Below are 21509 nucleotides of genomic sequence, written 5' to 3'. Positions count from 1 at the left end.
TCAAATCTTTTCAGTCAAGAGTGATGCTCTTATAGCTTTCTTGGAATAACATCTAGGAATACTGCTTCATATAGAAATCGGTCCTGTGTAAATACACTTGAAAATGAATATATAGCTGTCATAATTATGAAATAGCATGTAATATTTTAATTATATTTATGAAACACTATCACAAACATCACTTTGAATCTCATAAGACTAAGGTCCAGGCCTTTCTTAGTGAGAGATCTTACAACATTGTTGATTTTATAGGTGACTTGCAGCAGCTATTCTTTCCTGCAGTACACATTTGTTTGTTTGTATGAACAAAGAATCCTGGACATATTGCCAGTTGGGAGCGGTGGTTGCTGAACCACTTAGCTGGAATTCTATTCAGATTTTAGAAAAGAATTGTGACTAACAGAACAGAAATATTTAGGTTGCCTTGTATGGATGGTAAGTGGCTCATAAGATCATGGTATATTAAATATGGTATTTATGAGCTAAATGATTTCTAATGGTAACTAGCTAATTGTTCAGTAATTCACCTGTTTCACATAATTTTAGTCTTATTTCTTTAAAATATTGGGTTTAATACTAGGGCTAATCATTTTAACTATTGCTGCTTATGACTGAAATTACAGTGAGATTCCACAGTGTTTTAACTGTAAAATCCAGTCTGTGGCAGGTGTATTGAGTAAAGCTGCTGTCTCCTATGCAGGTGACTAAACTTCAATCCCAGTGTGGTTAAACACAGGTCAGTAAGATCTGATAACTAGGGTTTGAGTCCCTGCTCAGGTAAAGCTTAGATCTGTAATATATATATAGATCTGTATATGTGTGTATATATATAATTATTTTGATATTTATTCCTCTACCACATTGTTTGAACCCAGCAGGTTCAAAGAGTCTAACTAAGTTACCAGTATTCTAAGGTTTGTTTGGCCCCTTAACACAGCTATAGAAGCAGAGTCAGTCTCAAGGATAAGAGGTTGCTTGACATTAGCTGCACTAGAGTGAAAAGCAGACTTTTGGCATTAGATCTGTAATTGGGTTTTATCCCACTGTGTTTCTCAATCAGCGGCCATTCTGGATGACCAGTCAGCGTGTGGGCGTGGAGAGCGCTTGGCCCTGGCGCTCGCTCGGGAGAACATAAACAGTCTGATGGAGGGTCCGGCACGAGCCCGTGTAGAGGTTGACATCTTCGAGCTGCAGAGAGATTCGCAGTACGAAACCACTGATACAAGTGAGTGCACATATCCTCAATGGCAGTACTAAAACACCTCGTATCTCTGAAAAGGAGATGGCCAAGGCAAGGCCAACACTTTCAATGCTGCACCTTCAATGTTAATATTGTGAAACAGGATTTTGGAGTGTTACTGACCTCATCGTTCAGACATTTTAACACACTGCTTGGCAGCTGGCATTTTCAAATAATGTTATAAGATAGGATGCTACAAATTGAAACATAAGATGCTACAAAGTCACATTTTACAGTGGTAGTCAGCCATCTTGGAAATATGGAGAATAAATAAAGGATATATTTTTTTCTGCAGAACAAGAATTTATTCTAGTAGCATGCAGAGAATCAAATCTTCAGGGGCTGATTACAGATTTTGGGTTGATGTTACTACAGTGAGAATGGCATCCACCAGCTTCTTCATTAGCTACATTATTTGTCACTGACGAAGTTTCCCTCTAATTTTTATCTTTAGATTTAGGATGTATTTCTGCCATATTCCACTGCTGTTATATGTTTTAAACTTAAGGCTATTACACACAAAGTGTGATTTCTAAAGAAAATAATGAATTATTTCAGGCACATGTATGATTGGTGGTATTTCGCACACAAAACAGTCTCAACCCTCTGTTTTTGCAACATATGCTGGCAACAAAGTATGTCTGATATATAAATAGTAATATTTGTATCTCAACTCTCTATGAGTGACGGAATACCTGCATAAAACGTCACCTAACAAACACTGTAAAAAATGTCTGTAAATTTTACAAAGAAAAACTGTCAAACTGTAAACTCAAAAAGGTAGAAATACTTTTATCAGCCAAAAACACAACATTTATTATATTACGTTATTTTACTGTTAAAATGCACAAACCATTAGGGGGCGGTACTGGGAGTAGCTGAGTCTCATTAGGGAGCTCCCAGCATGCCTTGATGCTCAGTATTTTCTGTTATTTTCCGAGTTTCTTTGCTTTTCTCTGTCTTTGAGACTTTTTGATTTTGGGTTGCATTGGGGGGATTATTTTGTGTAGTTGTGTGTGTGTTTTTGTGCATGTTGTGACAAGATGTGTGTTGGTCAGGAAAGTTCACCGTCAGCCTCTGTTCCGAGTGCTGGAGTCTGGCACCCAGATACTGCAACCTTATTTACTCCTTTCAGGAATACTTCCTTTCATGGGCTGAAAAGAGGATATCTCAGTCTCCGTTCTCTCATTCGTCACACTATTTGCATGTTAAAACAATGTTTCTTTGTTATTTTTATGTAAACACTATGGAGTTTTTATGGTGTTTATCTGTTTTTTTTTTTAAATATAGTAAACAAAAGAGTTCTTAAATGTAAAATTTACCATTGGCAAAAATATGGCCGTATATTTTACGGTGAAATTTTGGCAACCACAGCTGCCGTTTTTTTTACTGTACATTTTACAGATTTTCTTTTACAGTGTAAATTTAATGGTATGTAAAGGCCTTTAACTTGATTTCCCACATTTTCTACCTGTGAGCTTTAATCACAACAACTTAAAGTCATAAAATAATATTTACTACTCTGAGCATAAATTGTCATAAACAAGTAATAAATTGTGACCTAGTGACTGACAAGTGTGAAGTAATGAACATTACGTTATAAATTAAATGTGTAGGATTGTTATTATTGAATCCAAAACAAAAGTGCATTCAGTGAAGCAAGCTGACGGAACTGAAGTTTTTCAGAGTTAGCAGCTGAAATTCCAAGAGGTATGAAATGATTTAACAAGACGATGACCACAAAACACTGGCACAGTCAAAGGCCATCTAGGTAGATACCAGGAATCCAGATCTCAATATTATGGATGCAGTGCCAAGTCATGACCAAGGAAGCAAGGAGAATAAAAACAGATATAGGTTTGTTTTTATTGCTAATAAAAAGCAATGAGCTTATATTACACTTGTGCCGCACCTGCTTTAAAACAGACCCCATGAGCTGACAGATGACTTTCCAGAGTTTAGTTCTCTTTGGCTAGAAGCTATGTTTGAAAAACTATGTAAACACAAACTGTAGTGAATACAACATGTAACCAGTGGTGAAGTTCAGTCCATAAACTCAAATAGCTCTTAATCAACTGCTCTTGAATGACATGGAATATAGACTCATTAACAAAAATACAGTGCACCCCAATTATTGCAGAATAGGCATGCATTAATGTGTCAGGCAGATAGGGAAATGATTAGAGGTGTGGTCTGGTTAGACACTGGGTCTTGCCACAAAATTGCGAAAATTTGGCTTTTAGAGGCTAATTTGTGTAGTGTACCTTTTGGTGAGAGATTGTTGATTCCTAAAGATTCCTCTGGGATGCACTCAACGATATATTGATCAGTCATCATCAGATTTATCACCATTCAAGCATTTATGGGACCACATAGGGCACCAGCTTTGGCAACATCCAGCTTTGGTGTGCAGGATCTACAAACCCAGCTGTGGGCAAATGTGTTGTATGATGTCATACAGACTCTGTATATCTCCATCTGTATCTCATCTTGTATCAAGTTTAGAGGGAGCCCAAGAGTGTACTAGTCCTTTCAATCGTACGCTTTGCTGTCCTTTCCTTTTAATATTGTAAAGATACTTACATTTATCATCACTACATTCACACACACAACATTTAATTTAATAGTAACAAGTTATTCTTAGTGTTTTTATTTATTTCCATACATACATGCTTTTTACGTGAAAAATTTGCCAAATCCTCTCTGCCAATGGCAAACAGCTTATTTTGTGTGATGGTGTGGGGCAGCATCTCCTTCACTGGAAAAACAAGGCTTGTCATCATTGAAGGCAAGAGAGATATAGAGATAAAATTCTGCCACCAGTGGCAACCCCTTATCTCCACAGTCTGGGGCCGAACTCTATCCTCCAAGAAGACAACGCTCGCCCCCACAGAGCGGGGATTATCAGAGACTACCTCCAGAATTTGGGAGTGGAGAGGATGGAATGCCAGCGTCCTGAACTCAACCCCATTGAACACTTGTGGGATCAGCTTGGGCTGATTTGTTAAATAAATAAATAGTTAAATTGCCAATATGTTCTTGTTTCTTCAAACTTCAATCATCCAATCCACCAAACGCCAAACGAGTCAACGGCAGAATAAGCTGTTTGGCATTGGCAGAGAGGATTTGGCAAACTTTTCATGGGCACAACCCCCACATACTCAGCTCTACTGCTCATCAAATGCATGTTCCTTACAATAGTGGCAGCATTTTAAAAGGAAATTAACAGGCTCCAATGGTAAAAGATTTAATGAGTATACGGTACATTATACAGTACATCTTGTACTGAAAAAACGAGTGATTTTTGACAATTGATATAAAGCAATGTTGTCCCTATGTATGCATCATGTGAATACCTCAATTTGAAATACCTTATTTCTGATAGTCTAAATATTTTTTACACTGAATTCCACACAGACTTTCTGTACAGAAGCACATTTAACCCCTCGGGGATTACTGGTGCCGCAGCATGTGCAAGCAGTGGGGAATGTGTGTAGGTATCTTGGCAAAGTCTTACAATGCTGAGTTAAATGACCTCCACTTGTGTTTGCCCAGCTAGAATAGTAGGAGGGCAGAGATATGTGGGAGTCATGGCATGTGCTTCATTATTGTAGTGCACGCTAATGTCTCCTCATGGGACTCATGGTAGCCACGTGCATTCTTCTGTCTCAAAGGAGATAATAACACACAGATTCATATACACACTTTTTTTTCCTTTCCCAGAAAAAGCGCAGCAATCTCCACCGGACCCAGCATAAATCTTCCCTGTGCTTATTGATGTAATTAATCAAAAAGAGCCTCACATTGACTCTTAATTTGATATATCATCTAGGAGCATAACACAGACAGAACTGGACTGCCTCCAAGATGTGGGCCTTTCTTACTCTCTCTCTTCTCTCTCTCTCTCTCATCTCTCTCTCTCTCTCATATCCCCTCCCCCTCTCTTTTCCTTTTTACCCTATCTGTTTCTCTCAAGCTTAACCTATATTCTGTTTCTTTCTCATTTCAGTGTGTCAGATCTTGCCAAAAGGCGTGGTTTCTGTCATTGGCCCCGCCTCTAGTCCGGCCTCTGGATCCACTGTGAGTCATATATGTGGGGAAAAAGAGGTGAGGAAAAAGAAAGCTTGTTTACGTGCATGTGTTTTGGTTTACACTATCATCATTTTGGGAGTCAAATTTAATGCTAGTAATTGGTTTACACACACACACACACACACACACACAAACAAACACACACATACACACACACACACACAAAATGTGAATTAGATACCTTTTTAAAATGTATGTAATAACTGTGTATTAAAGGTGTGCTTACATAGTCTGGATAGTTACGTCATAATTACAATCATGTATTTTGATAGCAGTCGACAAAATTACCATCATTTACACAAGGAAACACTATGCTGCCGTAATCAGTGTGTTACAGTGAATCTATCACCAGTTGTTAGATCATTGTTAACGCATAACTACGTAGTGAATAAAGACTAATATAATGACTCAAGTTAAAGAGCATAAATAGCGTTCTGAGCAGAAATATCAATTCTAAAGCTACTAAAGGACTGAGTCTCTAAAAAAATTGATTACATTCAGCCTCATAAACATTAGCAAGGTCACTTCAACTCATTTAAGAAATTGGATGTAGCTCCTCCACTCCAGAGAACACATGTCCAGTGTTTCACAGCCCAGCACTGGGTGGATTTTATACCCCTATCAAAAGCTTGGCATTGGTCATGGTGAACAAAGTCTGATGAGTGGCAGCTTCAGGGCAGCCCATTCTTTTGGTTATTGCTTCTCTGTTTTCAACTGTACGAAGAGTAGCAGAAGAGGAACAAACGAATCCATCGAGTATATGTTTAAGGTTATTTAATTTATTATTTCCCTCCTTTTTACTTAGCGTTCATAGTTTCCTTTACCTTCTTCTCGTTGTTTTTCACTTTCTATTCATCACTCTTACTCACTTGCTTCTACTCCTCTTTCTCTGTATCCCCTCCCCAGATCCCTCATATAAAGATAGGTCCTGAGGAGACTCCCCGGTTGCCGTACCTACGCTTTGCCTCAGTAACGCTGTATCCCAGCAATGAGGACCTGAGCATGGCCATTGGTGCCATTCTGCGCTCCTTTAACTTCCCAACAGCCAGCCTCATCTGTGCCAAGGCTGAGTGTGAGTTTGCTTTACCGTCTTCTACATATCGTTGATGTCCAATGAAAAACATGTATCTCCAAAAATAGTAACAAGAGAAGGAAAAAACTGCTGTAGTGTTCACACGATGTTATAAACTAAACTACATGTGTTTCATTGGAAGTGACAGTATTCCATGTGTTTTTCTACATCTTGTAGAAACTTGTTTTCTCTCTCAGTCAAAGTATGTTAAAAGGTGGCTATGATTTCATTGGGTACATTTATGATATTTATGATAACACTTTTCTGACCCCAAAGAAAATATGGTTACAGATCAAGACATGCTGTAGATGATCCGACAAGGAGGTGGTCATTATATTATGCCTGTTTAGTGTATATATGAGAATCATCAGTAGACACTGCACTAATATAAGGCAAAGGCAAGTGTGGTCTGAGTAGCTTTATGTAAAACAGCATTGAATAAACATGGATAATAACTATACATATACATGTCCAATAAAAAGCATGCATCTCCAGAGACTTTACCGGAAAAGGAAAAAACCTTCTTAAAGGCTAAGCACCACTTAATGGACCTCCATGAATATTCCACATTATTGTAGTTACTGACAGATATAAGTATGAATTAAAATGAAAATAGCTGCTTAATTTGCTTTAAAACTGACAATTTTATTAAATTGGCGGAAAAACCCGAGCTCTCTACAGAAATTCTCGAACGCGACCGTGACGTCACTGGTGGACAACAGCTGAACAACGCCGCGGTAAAACACCGTTATGACTGACTGTTATGACAGTATCTAGCTAAATACCCAACATTATTCATGACAATAGCCTAGCAATAAGCTAAACTCAAATGTAGAGGTACCGTTATTCTTGTAAATGTGATCGAAGTCGAACTCGAATTCATCCGACACTATAAACCTCCGTAATGCAGCTACGTAGCCGAGTATAATCTGAGCCACCGAGTTTAGCGAGTCAAGCTAACGTTAACTAACACCAACTAAAACAGGCGAAGTGAGTGTCCTTACCCTGTTTACCTCCATGTTACAGAGGCTCTTGAACACCTTTCGTTGGTGTCCTTACATGCCCATATTGTTGGAAAAGCGCCAGTGAAATGAGCTACAGATAACGGAGTGAGCGGATGGTCCTTTCCAAAGTGCCCGTTTAAAGTGGACAAACGTAGTCCATTTTCTGGATATTTTGGGATCTTTGGGCCATTTGTTCACAGATGTCCCACTGTACATTGAATGATTGCAGCCAAAAACAACACGCCTTTTCCTCATTTTGCATTGAATTAAGTGCAGCTTCTAGAGTTGTTGTCCACCATCTACGTCACAGGCAAGACGCCTATTAGAGTTTCCCAACACCGTTGTTTTTTTAGTGGACATTGATGATTATATATGTATTTCTATGTATTTCCTATGATTTTTACATTCAGTACCATTATGCATTAAGCATTCGTAAGCCTACTTGACACCTGCATATACCATCATAAGTCATACAACTGACATAACCCCACATAAACATCTACTGAGGATCATTTCAGCAAGGGTCAGTTGTCGCAAGATTTTCTTTAACACCTTTCTTAAACAACTTTTAGAATAAGCTACTTTTATGTGGCTAACAGAATATAGCATGCTTTTTTCTCCTCATTATGCAGCATAGTGCGACCTTTGTCTTGAACGATACAAAGAGCCAGTGAGGTTCCGAGTGCTGTGAGAGTCTCTCCAGCACAGGTGTGTATGAGATACAGTACTGTGAAGAGGTCTTGGGCACCTAAGATAATTATTAATATATTTAAATTAATGCCTTCTCAGTAAGTGTGGTGCTTGTATAAAAATGTATATAATCACAGTAAATACAAATAATAATACAAACAAATAATATAAAACAAATAAGAAATATATATATATATAATTTTTTTTCTATAAAGTTGTAGGTTGTGAGTGAGTTTGAAGAACAATGTTTGTTCACATTCTCCTTGATTTAAGTTGAACCCCCTCATTCTAACACAGAATATCACACTTACTGGAATAATGTTATTTTGTTTTCTAATGTTAGGCGTTAGTTGTTGTTTGTTTGTATTTTTAGCAAAGAAACACTTAATGCTCAGATCAATAGCTTTTTAAATCTCATAATCTCTTTGCACAGTACTGTACTGTACATTTATCTAGCTTTCGTTATACATCAGTGCTGCTATAAAACCCAACAATTGGTTCCCAGTATGGCACCGACGCCCCAAAAAAAAAAAAATCACGCGTTCTGATTTGAGAACTGCTGATGTGAAACATCATAAAACGCTCTTTTTCTTCCCGCATATCTGCCAAGAGTTCTTCTCTCTCTATTAGCCGAAATGATGCCATTATCAAAGACATTGACCAGGAAAAACGAGCTAAACCGTGGACTCAGTGAACTGGTCGCTATGGTAACCATAGACGCAAAAGCTGAGTTTCAGTGGAAGTGCCGCTGCGCATGGGAAGGTCTATTCCAAAGGCAACTGCCTGAACTGCATCACACAAGAACAAACACACAGTCAACATGGCAGATCCGACATTTCCAGACGAACATAAACAAAGACAGACATCCGTGGCACCCCAACTGGACAATCGTGCTTGTTCATGTTCATTTATGTTCTGAAGCCCCACCCCCACTTGGTTGCGTTCAACATGTGTTCATTGTAGATGTTTAATAATGACATTAACCTTAGAATTAAGAGTTATTAATGATTATTATTTGATATCTTACTGTTGACATACTGTTCCACCATTTTGAAAATAGTCTCAACTCACCACAATTTGGGCGGTTCCTGCAGCATAGAAAATTTCTACATATACAAATTCAGTGGGTGTACATCAGTGGCGGATGCTGGTCTTTCAAGGAGGGGAAGGTCAGAACACAATGAAAATTTTATGCTCCCACGGATCTTTACACCAAAGGATCGCTGATTTGCTCATTTCGCTGTCAATCAAAAAGGGATTCAGCCTCAGACAGATCATCCAATCATCATGCAGAAGCTGAGCGTCGGGGCCACTGCCCCATAGACCCCCAGAGACGCTGAGCGTCCGATGGGCGGGACAAAGCCCAGCATTTATCCAATGACTCGTCTCGTTTCGCTGCACTTCGCTGCTTCACTATTGAACTCTGTTTAAAGCACTGTGAAGCTGCGGGAATGATTGAGAGGAAAGCCGCGTCTTTACCAGTGATAAGAAGCTGATTCTGAACAAAAGTTGAGCGCGTTGTAGTGCATATTTATTCAATGACATGTACACAACAGTATATATTTGATCACTTATTTTTTTACATTTTAGGGGAAGCTGAGCTTCACTTGCAGTCTTAGAGCATTCACCTCTGATGTACACGTGGGGCCTTGTTTTTTCCGATGATACCGACACAACTTGAATGTAGCGAGTGTGCCCTGGCCTTTAGAATCAAAGGAATTAATAGTTTGCCCCCTTCTTCTCTGCTGCGGTAATAGCCTTATACCCTTCTGATAAGGCTTTAAATTGGATATTAGAAAATTGCTTTGAGGATTTGATTGTATTTAACTAATTCAACCACATAAACATTAGTGAGATCAGATACTATGAGTGGATTATCAGTACTGGATCACAAACCCTACTCAGTGCCTGGGTGCTATAGACTTCATTATCTGAGATTGGCATTGATTATGTTGAACAATATGTAGCTGCTCCAGAGCATCCTATTCTATTGATTCAGTGCTTTTCTATGGGGATTAGCACCTATGTTAGCAATGAGTGCAGCTTAAAGCACCGGAAGTCACTAATTAGAAGAAATGTCTCCAAAATTTTACTAAATCTAGTGAAGTCAAGAAAGTAAAACTCGTTCAAATGAAGTATTATTAAACCTACCCAATAGTGCCAATCCACACAAAACAAAACAACATATCTGTGAAACTCCAACTAGGTCAATGAAAAACGACAGAGGTAACTGTGAACATAAAAAAACAGCAGTAGGGTAATTAAATTCTAAAGTGAATGTGATTCATGAGCAGCCTTTTAACACCTAAGAAAGGCTCTCTAGAAAAGGAAGAGAGTCCAAAATGCTGGGGCGTATGAAAATAATAGGCATCTTCTACACTTTTCTTGTGGCTGACTCATGGAGTATTTAACAAGCTTGTGCCTAATGACTTGCTTGGCACTTGCTTAGAAACTTAAATAACACTTTAAATCACTCATAGATCAGATAATACTTTGAAAAGCAGCAGATAACTTTAAAAATCAATTCTGTACACAACCAGTGATTTATTTCACATCCAAATCAGCCAACATATTAAAATCACCTCATAGTTTCTACACTCACTCGCCATTTTATCAGCTCCATTTTCCATATAGTTGCGCTTTGAAGTTCTACAGACTGTATGTTTGTTGCTCTGCATACTTTGCTAGCCTTCACCCTATTCTTCAATGGTCAGGACCACTACAGAACAGGAAGTATTTGAGTGGTGGACCATTATTAGCGCTGCAGTGACGTTTCTATGTTGTTGGCATGTTAGTGTGTATTGTGCTGGTGGATCGAGTGGATCAGACACAGCAGTGCTTCTGGAGTTCTTAAACACTGTATCCACTCACTGTTTGCACTGTTAGACACAGATACATTGTTGTTCCATGTTGTAGGTGTAAAGCCAGAGACAGTAGTTAAGTAGACAATCTGTTGCCACACAGTTTTTGCTTGTCGTCCTCTAGTCCTTCATCAGTGGACACAGGACACTGGCTACCAGACACTTTTGGCTGGATATTTTTAGTTGCTGGTCTGTTCTCAGTCCAGCAGTGACGAGATTCACGGTAAAGAAATTCAGCAGCTTTGCCGTTTCTGATCCACTCATACCAGCGCAACATATTACCACAATATCACTGTCACTGCAGCGCTGAGAATAAATCATGTCTGCTCTGCGGTGCTTCTGTGGGGGTCCTCAGCAGAAACGGTTGAAATTGGGTTCATACAGAATGCAGAGAAACAGATGCAGTCTGTAGCTTAAAATATATAAACTGAACCTTTAGTGCTGAGTGAAGCTGATTAATGAATAGTGAGTGAAGAAGCAAGCAAGTAGCTGTAATAATTTAGGCTCTGGATCCCAAGTAGCATTACCCCTGTTTAACTCACCCATTTCAACTCAGGCAGGTCTTATTTATATATTTATTTATTTATTAAACATGCTACTTGGATCAGGTTAAAAGATAAATTCAAATAAAATGATATTTTTTCATAAAGTAAACACACCATGTTGGAACACCACTGGATTAGAGTTATCATGGTCTTCTGATCACATGGATATTACAGACACTGTGTGTGTCATCCAAGCTCCTTCCATAGTAAGGCATCTTACTAAGTAGAAGCATTTATGAAAACAAAATGGACCAAAAATTGGTCCCTGTGGAACACCATAGAGATGATAATGAGACTTTGAGATGGGGAACGAAACTCTTAATTAGACTGATGTTTTCTTTTTGGGAAAGGTTCATACTGAAATAAGTTTAACAATGGTCTGTGTTGTTAAATGCAGAACTTAAAATACAGAGCAAACCCATAATTATGGTCTTAGTATGGTAATGCTTATTGTGTTCTCTGCTTTTACTGAATGTGGAAACATGTTTTGTTGGAGCTGTTTAACCCCATGATGTTGTTGTCATAAACTATCTTTGGAAAATATATATAAAATATATAAATTGGATCCAGGGGGTGGGTTTTTATTGCTTTGGTTTTTTTTTACAAATATTCGGTGTTATGCAGCAATCCGCTTCAGCAGCAGAGAAGAATACTACAATCGATATAAAGTGTTTTATAGTCAAAATACAAGTAGAAAGAACTCTCCCAAGAGGTATTTTTAAAGAATATTTGGTAATTTTTTTCCAGTGCCGTGCTACCCCTCGGTGGCATTATTCGTTTCCCCCTGTACCCTTTGTATATATATTTTTTACTGTGTCATTTTCCCTGCAGCAGTCTCACCTAAGGTAGATTCTGCATTGGAATTAAAGTCATTAACCTTGTTGTCTGTTATTGATGCCACATTGGGAAAAGGCCCGTCATGTAAGGCATTACTGCACAGTGGTGGATGATGCATTAAAGTAACATGCCTTTGTGAAATTAGCCATGTAGCTCCTGTCAGGACATGAGTTGCCCTCATTTCTTCTGAGCGCTCTTTTATGGCTTTACTGATGAGGCTGCTCTTCCTTGCACTGCACAGGCCCAAGGTCGGCTACGTGAGACGGTAATGTAGTGAGCACTACTGTTTACTGCTTCTTAGGCATCTGTCTCTATTGATCCCACTGTTTTCCACTCAATTAATCAGGACTTAGTGTGCGAGTGTGTGCAGGCTACTGCGCGGAAACATTTGTGTGGTTATTTGAGACTGCACTTCAGTGTTTTAAAGGGTATCCCTGTGTTACTGTAACTGTGTAATAATGTATGAACGTATTGATGCCAACAACACTGTTTTCATTGCTGTCATTATTTATTTACATAGCTTTCTTAAACCAGCTTCTATATATACAACCATTATTATAGCCATTATACTTCCTCCTGTTAAATCAGCATTTGTCACGATTCCCTTCATACATTCTCTTTTCCTGTCTCATACGTGCTTTCTGTTTACATTTGGTCTCCGGCCCCATCCACACGGATCAAGGTTTTTGTCTGCGTTATGGCCTTCTGTCTCACTGAAAAACACTGTTGTCACTGTTCTCGTGTGGATGAGGACAACTAATCTTTTTGGAAACTTTATACAGCATGTCTGGCTCTGGCTGAAATTTAAATAGCTCTTCACTCTCTATGTAGTAAATTGCATACGTCATAAAGCTACTAGGTATATATTCAGATAGCACTAGATTTCAGATTCACACATTCATTTATTCATTGTCTGTAATCGCTTATCGAGATCAGGGTCATGGTGGGTCCGGAGCCTTCCCAGGAATCACTGGGCGCACGCAGATACAGGGAGAACACACCACTGTCCTCACAGACAGTCATCCGGAGGAAACCCACACAGACACAGAGAGAACACACCACACTCCTCACAGACAGTCACCCGGAGGAAACCCACGCAGACACAGAGAGAACACACCACACTCTTCACAGACAGTCACCCGGAGGAAACCCACGCAGACACAGAGAACACACCACACTCCTCACAGACAGTCATCCGGAGGAAACCCACACAGACACAGAGAGAACACACCACACTCCTCACAGACAGTCACCCGGAGGAAACCCACGCAGACACAGAGAGAACACACCACACTCCTCACAGACAGTCATCCGGAGGAAACCCACACAGACACAGGGAGAACACACCACACTCCTCACAGACAGTCACCCGGAGGAAACCCACGCAGACACAGAGAGAACACACCACACTCTTCACAGACAGTCACCCGGAGGAAACCCACGCAGACACAGAGAACACACCACACTCCTCACAGACAGTCACCCGGAGCGGAAATCGAACCCACAACCTCCGGGTCCCTGGGGCAGTGTGACTGCGACACCTACCTGCTGCACCACCGTGCCTCATCAGTATCCTTAAATAATAATTGCAGTAGTTTGTTTTCACATCACTGTGCTTACATGCTAGAGGCTCTTATACACGCCTCCTGTTTGTAGTTGTGCATTCACAGTGCTGCTTCGTTGACTCCAGTCCAAATTCAATAAAGTCACCATATGGATTTTGTGGTGGCTTCGCCCACAAAGTTATGCACATACAGAATCACCTTTATTGGCACTCAAAGTCACTTTGCATCAGTAGCCACGGACTTTAATTTACAGGAGTGAGGCAGAGATCAAGTCATGGTTTGTAGTAACTGACCATAGTAAAAATATGACCTGCTCAGTGTGGGGATACCTGCTCATCAAGCTTATAATTTCTCTGGGCATGAAGGTTAATAGTAGGAATGCCATCCCCTTTTCTGTAATAACAGCTTCTACTCCTCTGGGAAAGCTTTAATAAAGATGTTGGAACATAGCAATGGATTTGATTGCATTCAGCCATTAAAGAATTAAAGAACTGTAACTCCACATTTAAAAGGAACACTAGGAACCTTAATATTTTATCTTAAAAGTACAGCTTTAACATCATTATGATGTTCCACTGACTTGTCATAAGGAGAATAGATCATTTAATGTTGTTACTCCAGGCTTAGCACTGCAGAAATGGCATTATGTAACTTTTAGAGGAGGGTATGTTTTTTTTCTGCAGATTGATACTACGGAACCAATGAACCTTCAAGGTCCAATCACACCAGAGAACACAGGTCCACTGTTTCACAGCCCTGTAGACAATGCTTGGCATTGGACATAGAGCGCTAATGCTCATGTACAGCTGCTTATAATGGTCTCATTCTACTGCTAATGCTTTTCTATGCTTGTACTGTACAGTATACAGTATTCACTCATTATACTGGATGTCTGTGTTTGAACCAGAGGCGATTGCTCTAAGACTGCAAGTGAAGCTCAGCTTCCCCTAAAATGTAAAAAAAAATAAGTGATCAAATATATACTGTTGTGTACATGTCACTGAATAAATATGCACTACAACACACTCAACTTTTGTTCAGAATCAGCTTCGTATCACTGGTAAAGACACGGCTTTCCTCTCAATCATTCCCACAGCTTCACTGTGCTTTAAACAGAGTTCAATAGCGAAGCAGCGAAACGAGACGAGTCATTGGATAAATGCTGGGATTTGTCCTGCCCATCGGACGCTCAGCTTCTGCATGATGATTGGATGATCTGTCTGAAGCTGAATCCCTTTTTGATTGACAGCGAAATGAGCGAATCAGCGAATTGGTGTAAAGATCCGTGGGAGCTCAGGCGGACACACTTCACATGGGCCAAGGCCGTTTAAGCAGCCTAGCTCTGCTGGCCATTGAGAGGACACTAGTCAAGTCCCTGGAAAAGACGCCTTGTTGGTACGACAGAGTCACAGATCATTTTCTTGAAAAGGAACAGAGGGTAGAATTTACATATAAATAAACCGACACATTTTATGGTGTAGGCCGAAATTGAGCTTCCCCTCCTTGAAAGACCAGCATCCGCCACTGGTTTGAACATATAGTTTATATAAATGTTCTGCATGGATAAAATGTAGCTGCTTTGTAGCTGTAGCTTTTTCTGTATTCTTTCAGCTCATTACTGAAAAGACTTGTCTAAGCGTCACTGAAGTGAAATTAAAGCGTATATGTAGTTACGACTGTTTCAGAGCTTGAGTGAGTTTTCTGAGAGAGCTGGAGCACAGGAAAATCATCGTTAAGCTGCAGAGTGAGCATCACTTTCAACATTTGCTTTTAATTGCTTTAAATACTCCTGGAGCTGTGGAGAGATATAAAGGTTTTTTTTTAATTTATTTAAATTCTTTTTCCAAAAGGCAAGCATGAGGATCATTACGCTGGGGACATTTTTGTGATGAGATTCGTAAAAGAAAAAAAAACATTAATGTTTTAAAAAAAAGAACCGTTAACAGTTTAAACTTTCAATCACATAATTTGACCTCAGCAACCTGAAAGCAATGTGAGCAAATCAGTGACTGCATGCCGACTGCTGACTGAGAGAGTAAACTTCATGAGATATGCACTGAATGTTTACGGATCTACTCGTACAAATGTAACATACACTAACATATCACCACCACGTCAGTGTCACTGCAACTGAGAATGATCCACCAGCCAAGTCATACGTGCTCTGTGGGGTCCTGTGGGGGTCCTGTCAATTGAAGAACTGGTTGAAATGGGGATGAGAAAGTATGCAGAGGAACAGGTGGACTACAGGCTGTAACTGTAGAACTACAGAGTGGTTCTGTATGGCCCGTGGAGCTGATCAATTGGACAGTGACAGTGTAGATGCAATGGAGGTGTTCCTAATCCAGTAGTCGTTCAGTGTGTAAACTTCTGAAGATGTTCTGAAGCCAGTGTGGATTTGGATGGACTGATCAATTACAGAAGACATCAGTGCAGTTATTCATGGTTTGCAGTGAGTTTGGAGCCAAATTGGGGACCTATGGTTTGGATTTATAGCACAGCACTAATGCAAACTGATGGGAAAGACGGATCAATTGATGTCATATACATCTCCTTTCCCTGCGCTGGATAGAGTTTCAGCACACCTAGAAGCACAGACGCCCACCTCCTCTTTGTATCAGAGCTGTGTAGTATATAATGTGTAGTATAATGAGGATGAAAAAGGGTGTGAAGAGTTTTTGTGCGGTGCAGTTCTGCTCAGCATAGCCCGACAGTACACACCACCAAACGTGTAGACAATTTGTGTTTTGTTTCCCACCCATTTTCAGACTGTGACATCACGAGTCAGTGAGCCCTATAGGGCTTTGTATTTATACAGAACAGAAAGTTGACACACCACACGTTGTCATTTTGAAATACCACAGTATACGTTATTACCTTTATACCGCCCAACCCTAGTTAGCCACATTAGCATTATTTTTATAGGATGTAATAGAAAGCTGTTAGCTTTTCAGTCTCTAATGCGATTCTCTGCTCTTCTGTCTGAATCTGAGTGAGTTATTCATTCAGTAATCATCTTGTTTTGTTTTAGTGTGTAATACTGCAAACACAGGACACACATTCCTTTGTCTCAGTCTGTGTCCCTTGTTTACAGGTAATACGCTGGTCCTGCTCTGAGAGTGGAACAGACGTTTTGGAGTAGAATGTTTTATTGCGACTCTCTGCTTTAATTATTTCTCTAGTTAAGTTTAAAAAAGTAGTTCTCCTTGTCTGAAAGTGTGAGTGATCAGTGAGAGATGTTTCCATGTTGCAGCAAAGTTGAGGATGAATCCCAGCTGGTTGTAGATGTCTTGAGCTGGTCTTTGATGGTCAAGGGGGTTGGAAAGGTGGTCATTTAGGCAAAACATACCCTGTATTGGTAAGCTAGCTGGTTGAGACTTGACTAGCATAGCGTATGCTGCATTTGATTTAGGTCATGCTTGGTGGGGCTAGTCATGTTGCTGGTCATACTGGTTGTCTAGCTTGGTCAGGTTGATCATGTTTTAGTCCAGCTAAACCATCACATTTAAATGAAAACATACCCTAAGCTGGTTAAGATTTAAGATGGTCATTCATTCATTCATTCATTATCTGTAACCCTTATCCAGTTCAGGGTCGCGGTGGGTCCAGAGCCTACATGGAATCATTGGGCGCAAGGCAGGAATACATCCTGGAGGGGGCGCCAGTCCTTCACAGGGCAATACACACACTCACACATTCATTCACACACTCACACCTACGGACACTTTTGAGTCGCCAATCCACCTACCAACGTGTGTTTTTGGACTGTGGGAGGAAACCGGAGCACCTGGAGGAAACCCACACAGACACAGGGAGAACATACCACACTCCTCACAGACGTTCACCCGGAGGAAACCCACGCAGACACAGAGAGAACACACCACACTCCTCACAGACGGTCACCCGGAGGAAACCCACGCAGACACAGAGAGAACACACCACACTCCTCACAGACAGTCACCCGGAGGAAACCCACGCAGACACAGAGAGAACACACCACACTCTTCACAAACAGTCACCCGGAGGAAACCCACACAGACACAGAGAGAGCACACCACACTCCTCACAGACAGTCACCCGGAGGAAACCCACGCAGACACAGAGAGAACACACCACACTCCTCACAGACGGTCACCCGAAGTGGGAATCGAACCCACAGCCTCAAGGTCCCTGGAGCTGTGTGACTGCGACACCTACCTGCTGCTCCACCGTGCCGCCCCAAGATTAAAATCCTTAATTTTAATTGAAGTCATTTTAGACCTTTCTATTGGATGGTCTATTTGAGATAATGTTTTGACAGTGTCGACACTTTCAGGTGTCTTATATTTTTTGGGGTATATTTTGGCATACAGTCAAACACAGATATTAGTTCTGATAGTGACCAGTGACCGTTTCTGTGAGAGCCTTGCTTACCACAGTGATACATAATGAATGTGGAGGTTCCATTCGGAAGGTCGCAGGGACACAGTTGACCACAGTAATTAGATGAAATGGCCTTACATTACTGTCATCATGCATTGACCCTAGTTTGCTCCTTCCTCTCCTCAGGTCTGCTGAGACTGGAAGAGCTGGTGCGACATTTCCTCATCTCTAGGGACACACTCTCAGTGAGGATGCTGGATGAGAGCCTGGACCCCACCCCCTTGCTGAAGGAAATCCGTGACGACAAAGTAGCAACAATTATCATCGATGCCAATGCCTCAGTATCTATACTCATACTCAAGAAGGTACATAAACACACACGCTGACTCAACACTTTACATCAGGGCATGCTTCACCGTGCTTCTGCTTAAGATGCTGAAAGTGCACATACACACAAACGTCATTAGTTATGTGGAGACAGATTCAATATGCTACACGTACACCTCAGCATCTTCACCACTGGTGCATGATTGCTCCCGTTTCTGTCCCTCGTCGCTTTCAGTATCGGTTAATATCAAACCAATTTAGAAATTGAATTAATTCCAGTCTCACTTTTCATAATTATTCATTTGGCAGGATGGCATCGTAAAGAGCCTTGATTAGTTGTGCATTACATTTCCAAATGTCATGATGTTATTTGACTTGCAAAACAAATCTTACAGCATCATTACTTAGCCTCACTGAGGTCCTTGTGGTTGAGAGCAATCAAATTCTCACAAAAAATTCTAGTGTAAAGCAGCAGATGGAAGATTTTACTGCAGCACAGCATCTTATTAATACCTCTCATTTCATTTTAGAGAGCTGGTGTTTACAAAATGGTTGACCCCCACAGGGTAGTGATCTTCGAATCTGAAGAATCCAGGTTCCAGGCCGGGATTTTAAAATTGCTAGTCGGAGTTAAGGGCAGCTGTGCTGGAGTTATCAGAAACAGCTGAAAGGTCTAGTCAGTGGTTGTGGATTAGGAGAATACAGACAAAGACATTGTAGAGGTGGAGCAGCTAAGGGGTGTTTTAGGTACATGGAGGATAGGGCAGGTGAGTGGGGTACTGAGCATGCATTAATGGTGCCAGCATGGCTAGGTACAGCCTTAGTCACCAAACAGACCAGTGGGATTTTACTTTTGTTGACTTTTAAGGGTATGATAGGGCTGTAAAGCTGGTTTGGAGAAGGGTGTATCTTGGAGGCCAGACTTCACTGCTTCCGGAGGTGTTGTGGGCTTAATTCAGTGAAACACTGACGAGGGAAGGGATGGGGGAACTGTAATATAGCACTCTTTGGGATGCAGCCTGATCACCTCTCTACTGACTGACAAAGATGAACAGAACTCTGTTTACAAATGAGGAATACACAGGGGTTGGACAATGAAAGTGAAACACCTGGTTGTAGACCACAGTAATTTATTAGTGTGGTGTAGGGCCTCCTTTTGCGGCCGATACAGCGTCAGTTGGTCTTGGGAATGACATACACAAGTCCTGCACAGTGGTCAGAGGGATTTGAAGCCATTCTTCTTGCAGGATAGTGGCCAGGTCTCTACGTGATGCTGGTGGAGGAAAACGTTTCCTGACTCCCTCCTCCAAAACACCCCAAAGTGGCTCAATAATATTTAGATCTGGTGACTGTGCAGGCCATGGGAGATGTTCAACTTCACTTTCATGTTCATCAAACCAGTCTTTCACCAGTCTCGCTGTGTGTATTGGTGCAGTGTGGAGTTAATGAAAATTGTCCACCAGGCTCTGCTCCAATTTAGCCCTGAAACCTCCCACACTGAAATGACAGGTGTTTCACTTTCATTGTCTAACCCCTGTAGTGCTGAAAGAAACTATTTAAACATCAGTTTTTATTGGAGTTGTGTGAGTAATAAGTAAGCACCAAATATGGCAGCTACACAGTGAAGTCAGCTGCAATCCATGGATACCTGGCCAGATATAGTATCATACTACCCGTCCATTTTAAAATCTAAGCCTGGAACCTGGATCAAAGGTCTGGATTTGAAAACATTTATTATAGGGTTTTTATAATTTGCCATTATGAAATTTGAAGATGTTTTTTTTTTTTAAAAAAGGACTGATCTTTTTCTTTCCTGTTTGCCTCTGTTTATACCCCCTTGCTCTAGGCATCGGAACTTGGCATGACGTCAGCTTTCTACAAGTACATCCTGACCACAATGGTAAGATGTCACGCCTACTTTCCCCCTTCACCCAATGACTCCCTACCCATGATTCTCCAGTAGGGAACCAGAGTGAGGCTGGCCATTGTCCAATCGTCTCATCAGAAATGCGTGATGGGTCCCTGCCATTTATCATCATCATGGCCAAAGCGGGATATGCCCTTGTTTGAGGCGACTTCCTACTGCTTAGATTCATAGCTCATATTTTTAGGTCATATATTCTTCAATGAGGAGCTGAGTGGTTTTACACAAGCACCACAAGGAGAATTGTATAATGTTGGTGACGCTGTTAGCAGCAACACTTTGCCCTTGGAGGATTTCTGTCAGCAGCAGAAGTTGCCCTTTGCTGATTTGTGACCAGTTTTTTGTTATTTCTTATATAAGGGATGACATTTAAGACTACAGCTCAGAAGCTGGTCCAAGTTCAGTGCTGAAGGGGCACTTCCACCAGCCTGATAAAGGCCTTAGTTTTTAAAAATGTGGGAAGTCATACCAAGCTGTAAATGCTGTCTGTTTGTCTTCGCAATTTCTCTTTAAGAAGTACTGCTTCATTATTTAAAAGCAATAAATTAAAAAATGTAGTGTCCAGTGATCAAAATAACTTCTTTTTGAAGAAATCGTTGATTAAACACATCTAACCTTTGAATATCTACATATATATATATATATTTTTTTTTTTTTCTAAGCATTTTTGTGTATTAAAATATTCCCAGCCATTCACTAAAATGGCACTTACAGATTTTAAATCATGGAGGATTTGAAGATCTATAAATTATGCAAGATTATGCAAAGTGGATATTCTCCAGTGGCTTCCCACAGTACAAAACCCACACTTTCTCCACACTGTGTTATTTTTAGCACACTATCTCACATAAAAAACAAGTAGCATAATTACAACACTATATGTTTATATAAATCAGCTGAAGCACAAATTCAAGAGTCTTTGAGCTTGTAACAGTGGAGAACCTGTGCTCAATCTGACATGCCTGAAGCTGTTAGCCTGCAATTAAGGCT

At 40.5% G+C, this 21509-nt stretch overlaps 1 protein-coding gene across 4 annotated transcripts in view; it reads left to right on the top strand.

The window, feature by feature from the left end:
- The window catches only part of LOC136686046 (glutamate receptor ionotropic, kainate 5-like), a 105349-nt gene that overhangs the window by 3367 nt on the left and 80473 nt on the right, over window positions 1–21509 (top strand). For 2 of the 4 annotated variants that reach the window (XM_066659526.1, XM_066659525.1), the window contains exons 2-6: window positions 1061–1225; window positions 5250–5347; window positions 6239–6404; window positions 18455–18633; window positions 20442–20495. In XM_066659526.1, the coding sequence (XP_066515623.1) occupies window positions 1061–1225; window positions 5250–5347; window positions 6239–6404; window positions 18455–18633; window positions 20442–20495 (662 nt within the window). The remainder of the gene's footprint in view (window positions 1–1060; window positions 1226–5249; window positions 5348–6238; window positions 6405–18454; window positions 18634–20441; window positions 20496–21509) is intronic. The other 2 variants (XM_066659524.1, XM_066659523.1) reach the window with 1 other exon arrangement.

The sequence above is a fragment of the Hoplias malabaricus genome, unplaced genomic scaffold (genome assembly GCF_029633855.1).
Source record: "Hoplias malabaricus isolate fHopMal1 unplaced genomic scaffold, fHopMal1.hap1 H_3, whole genome shotgun sequence".
Classification (NCBI taxonomy): domain Eukaryota; kingdom Metazoa; phylum Chordata; class Actinopteri; order Characiformes; family Erythrinidae; genus Hoplias; species Hoplias malabaricus.
The sequence above is the reverse complement of the archived record's forward strand: the minus strand, read 5'-3'. Positions and strand labels throughout refer to the sequence as shown.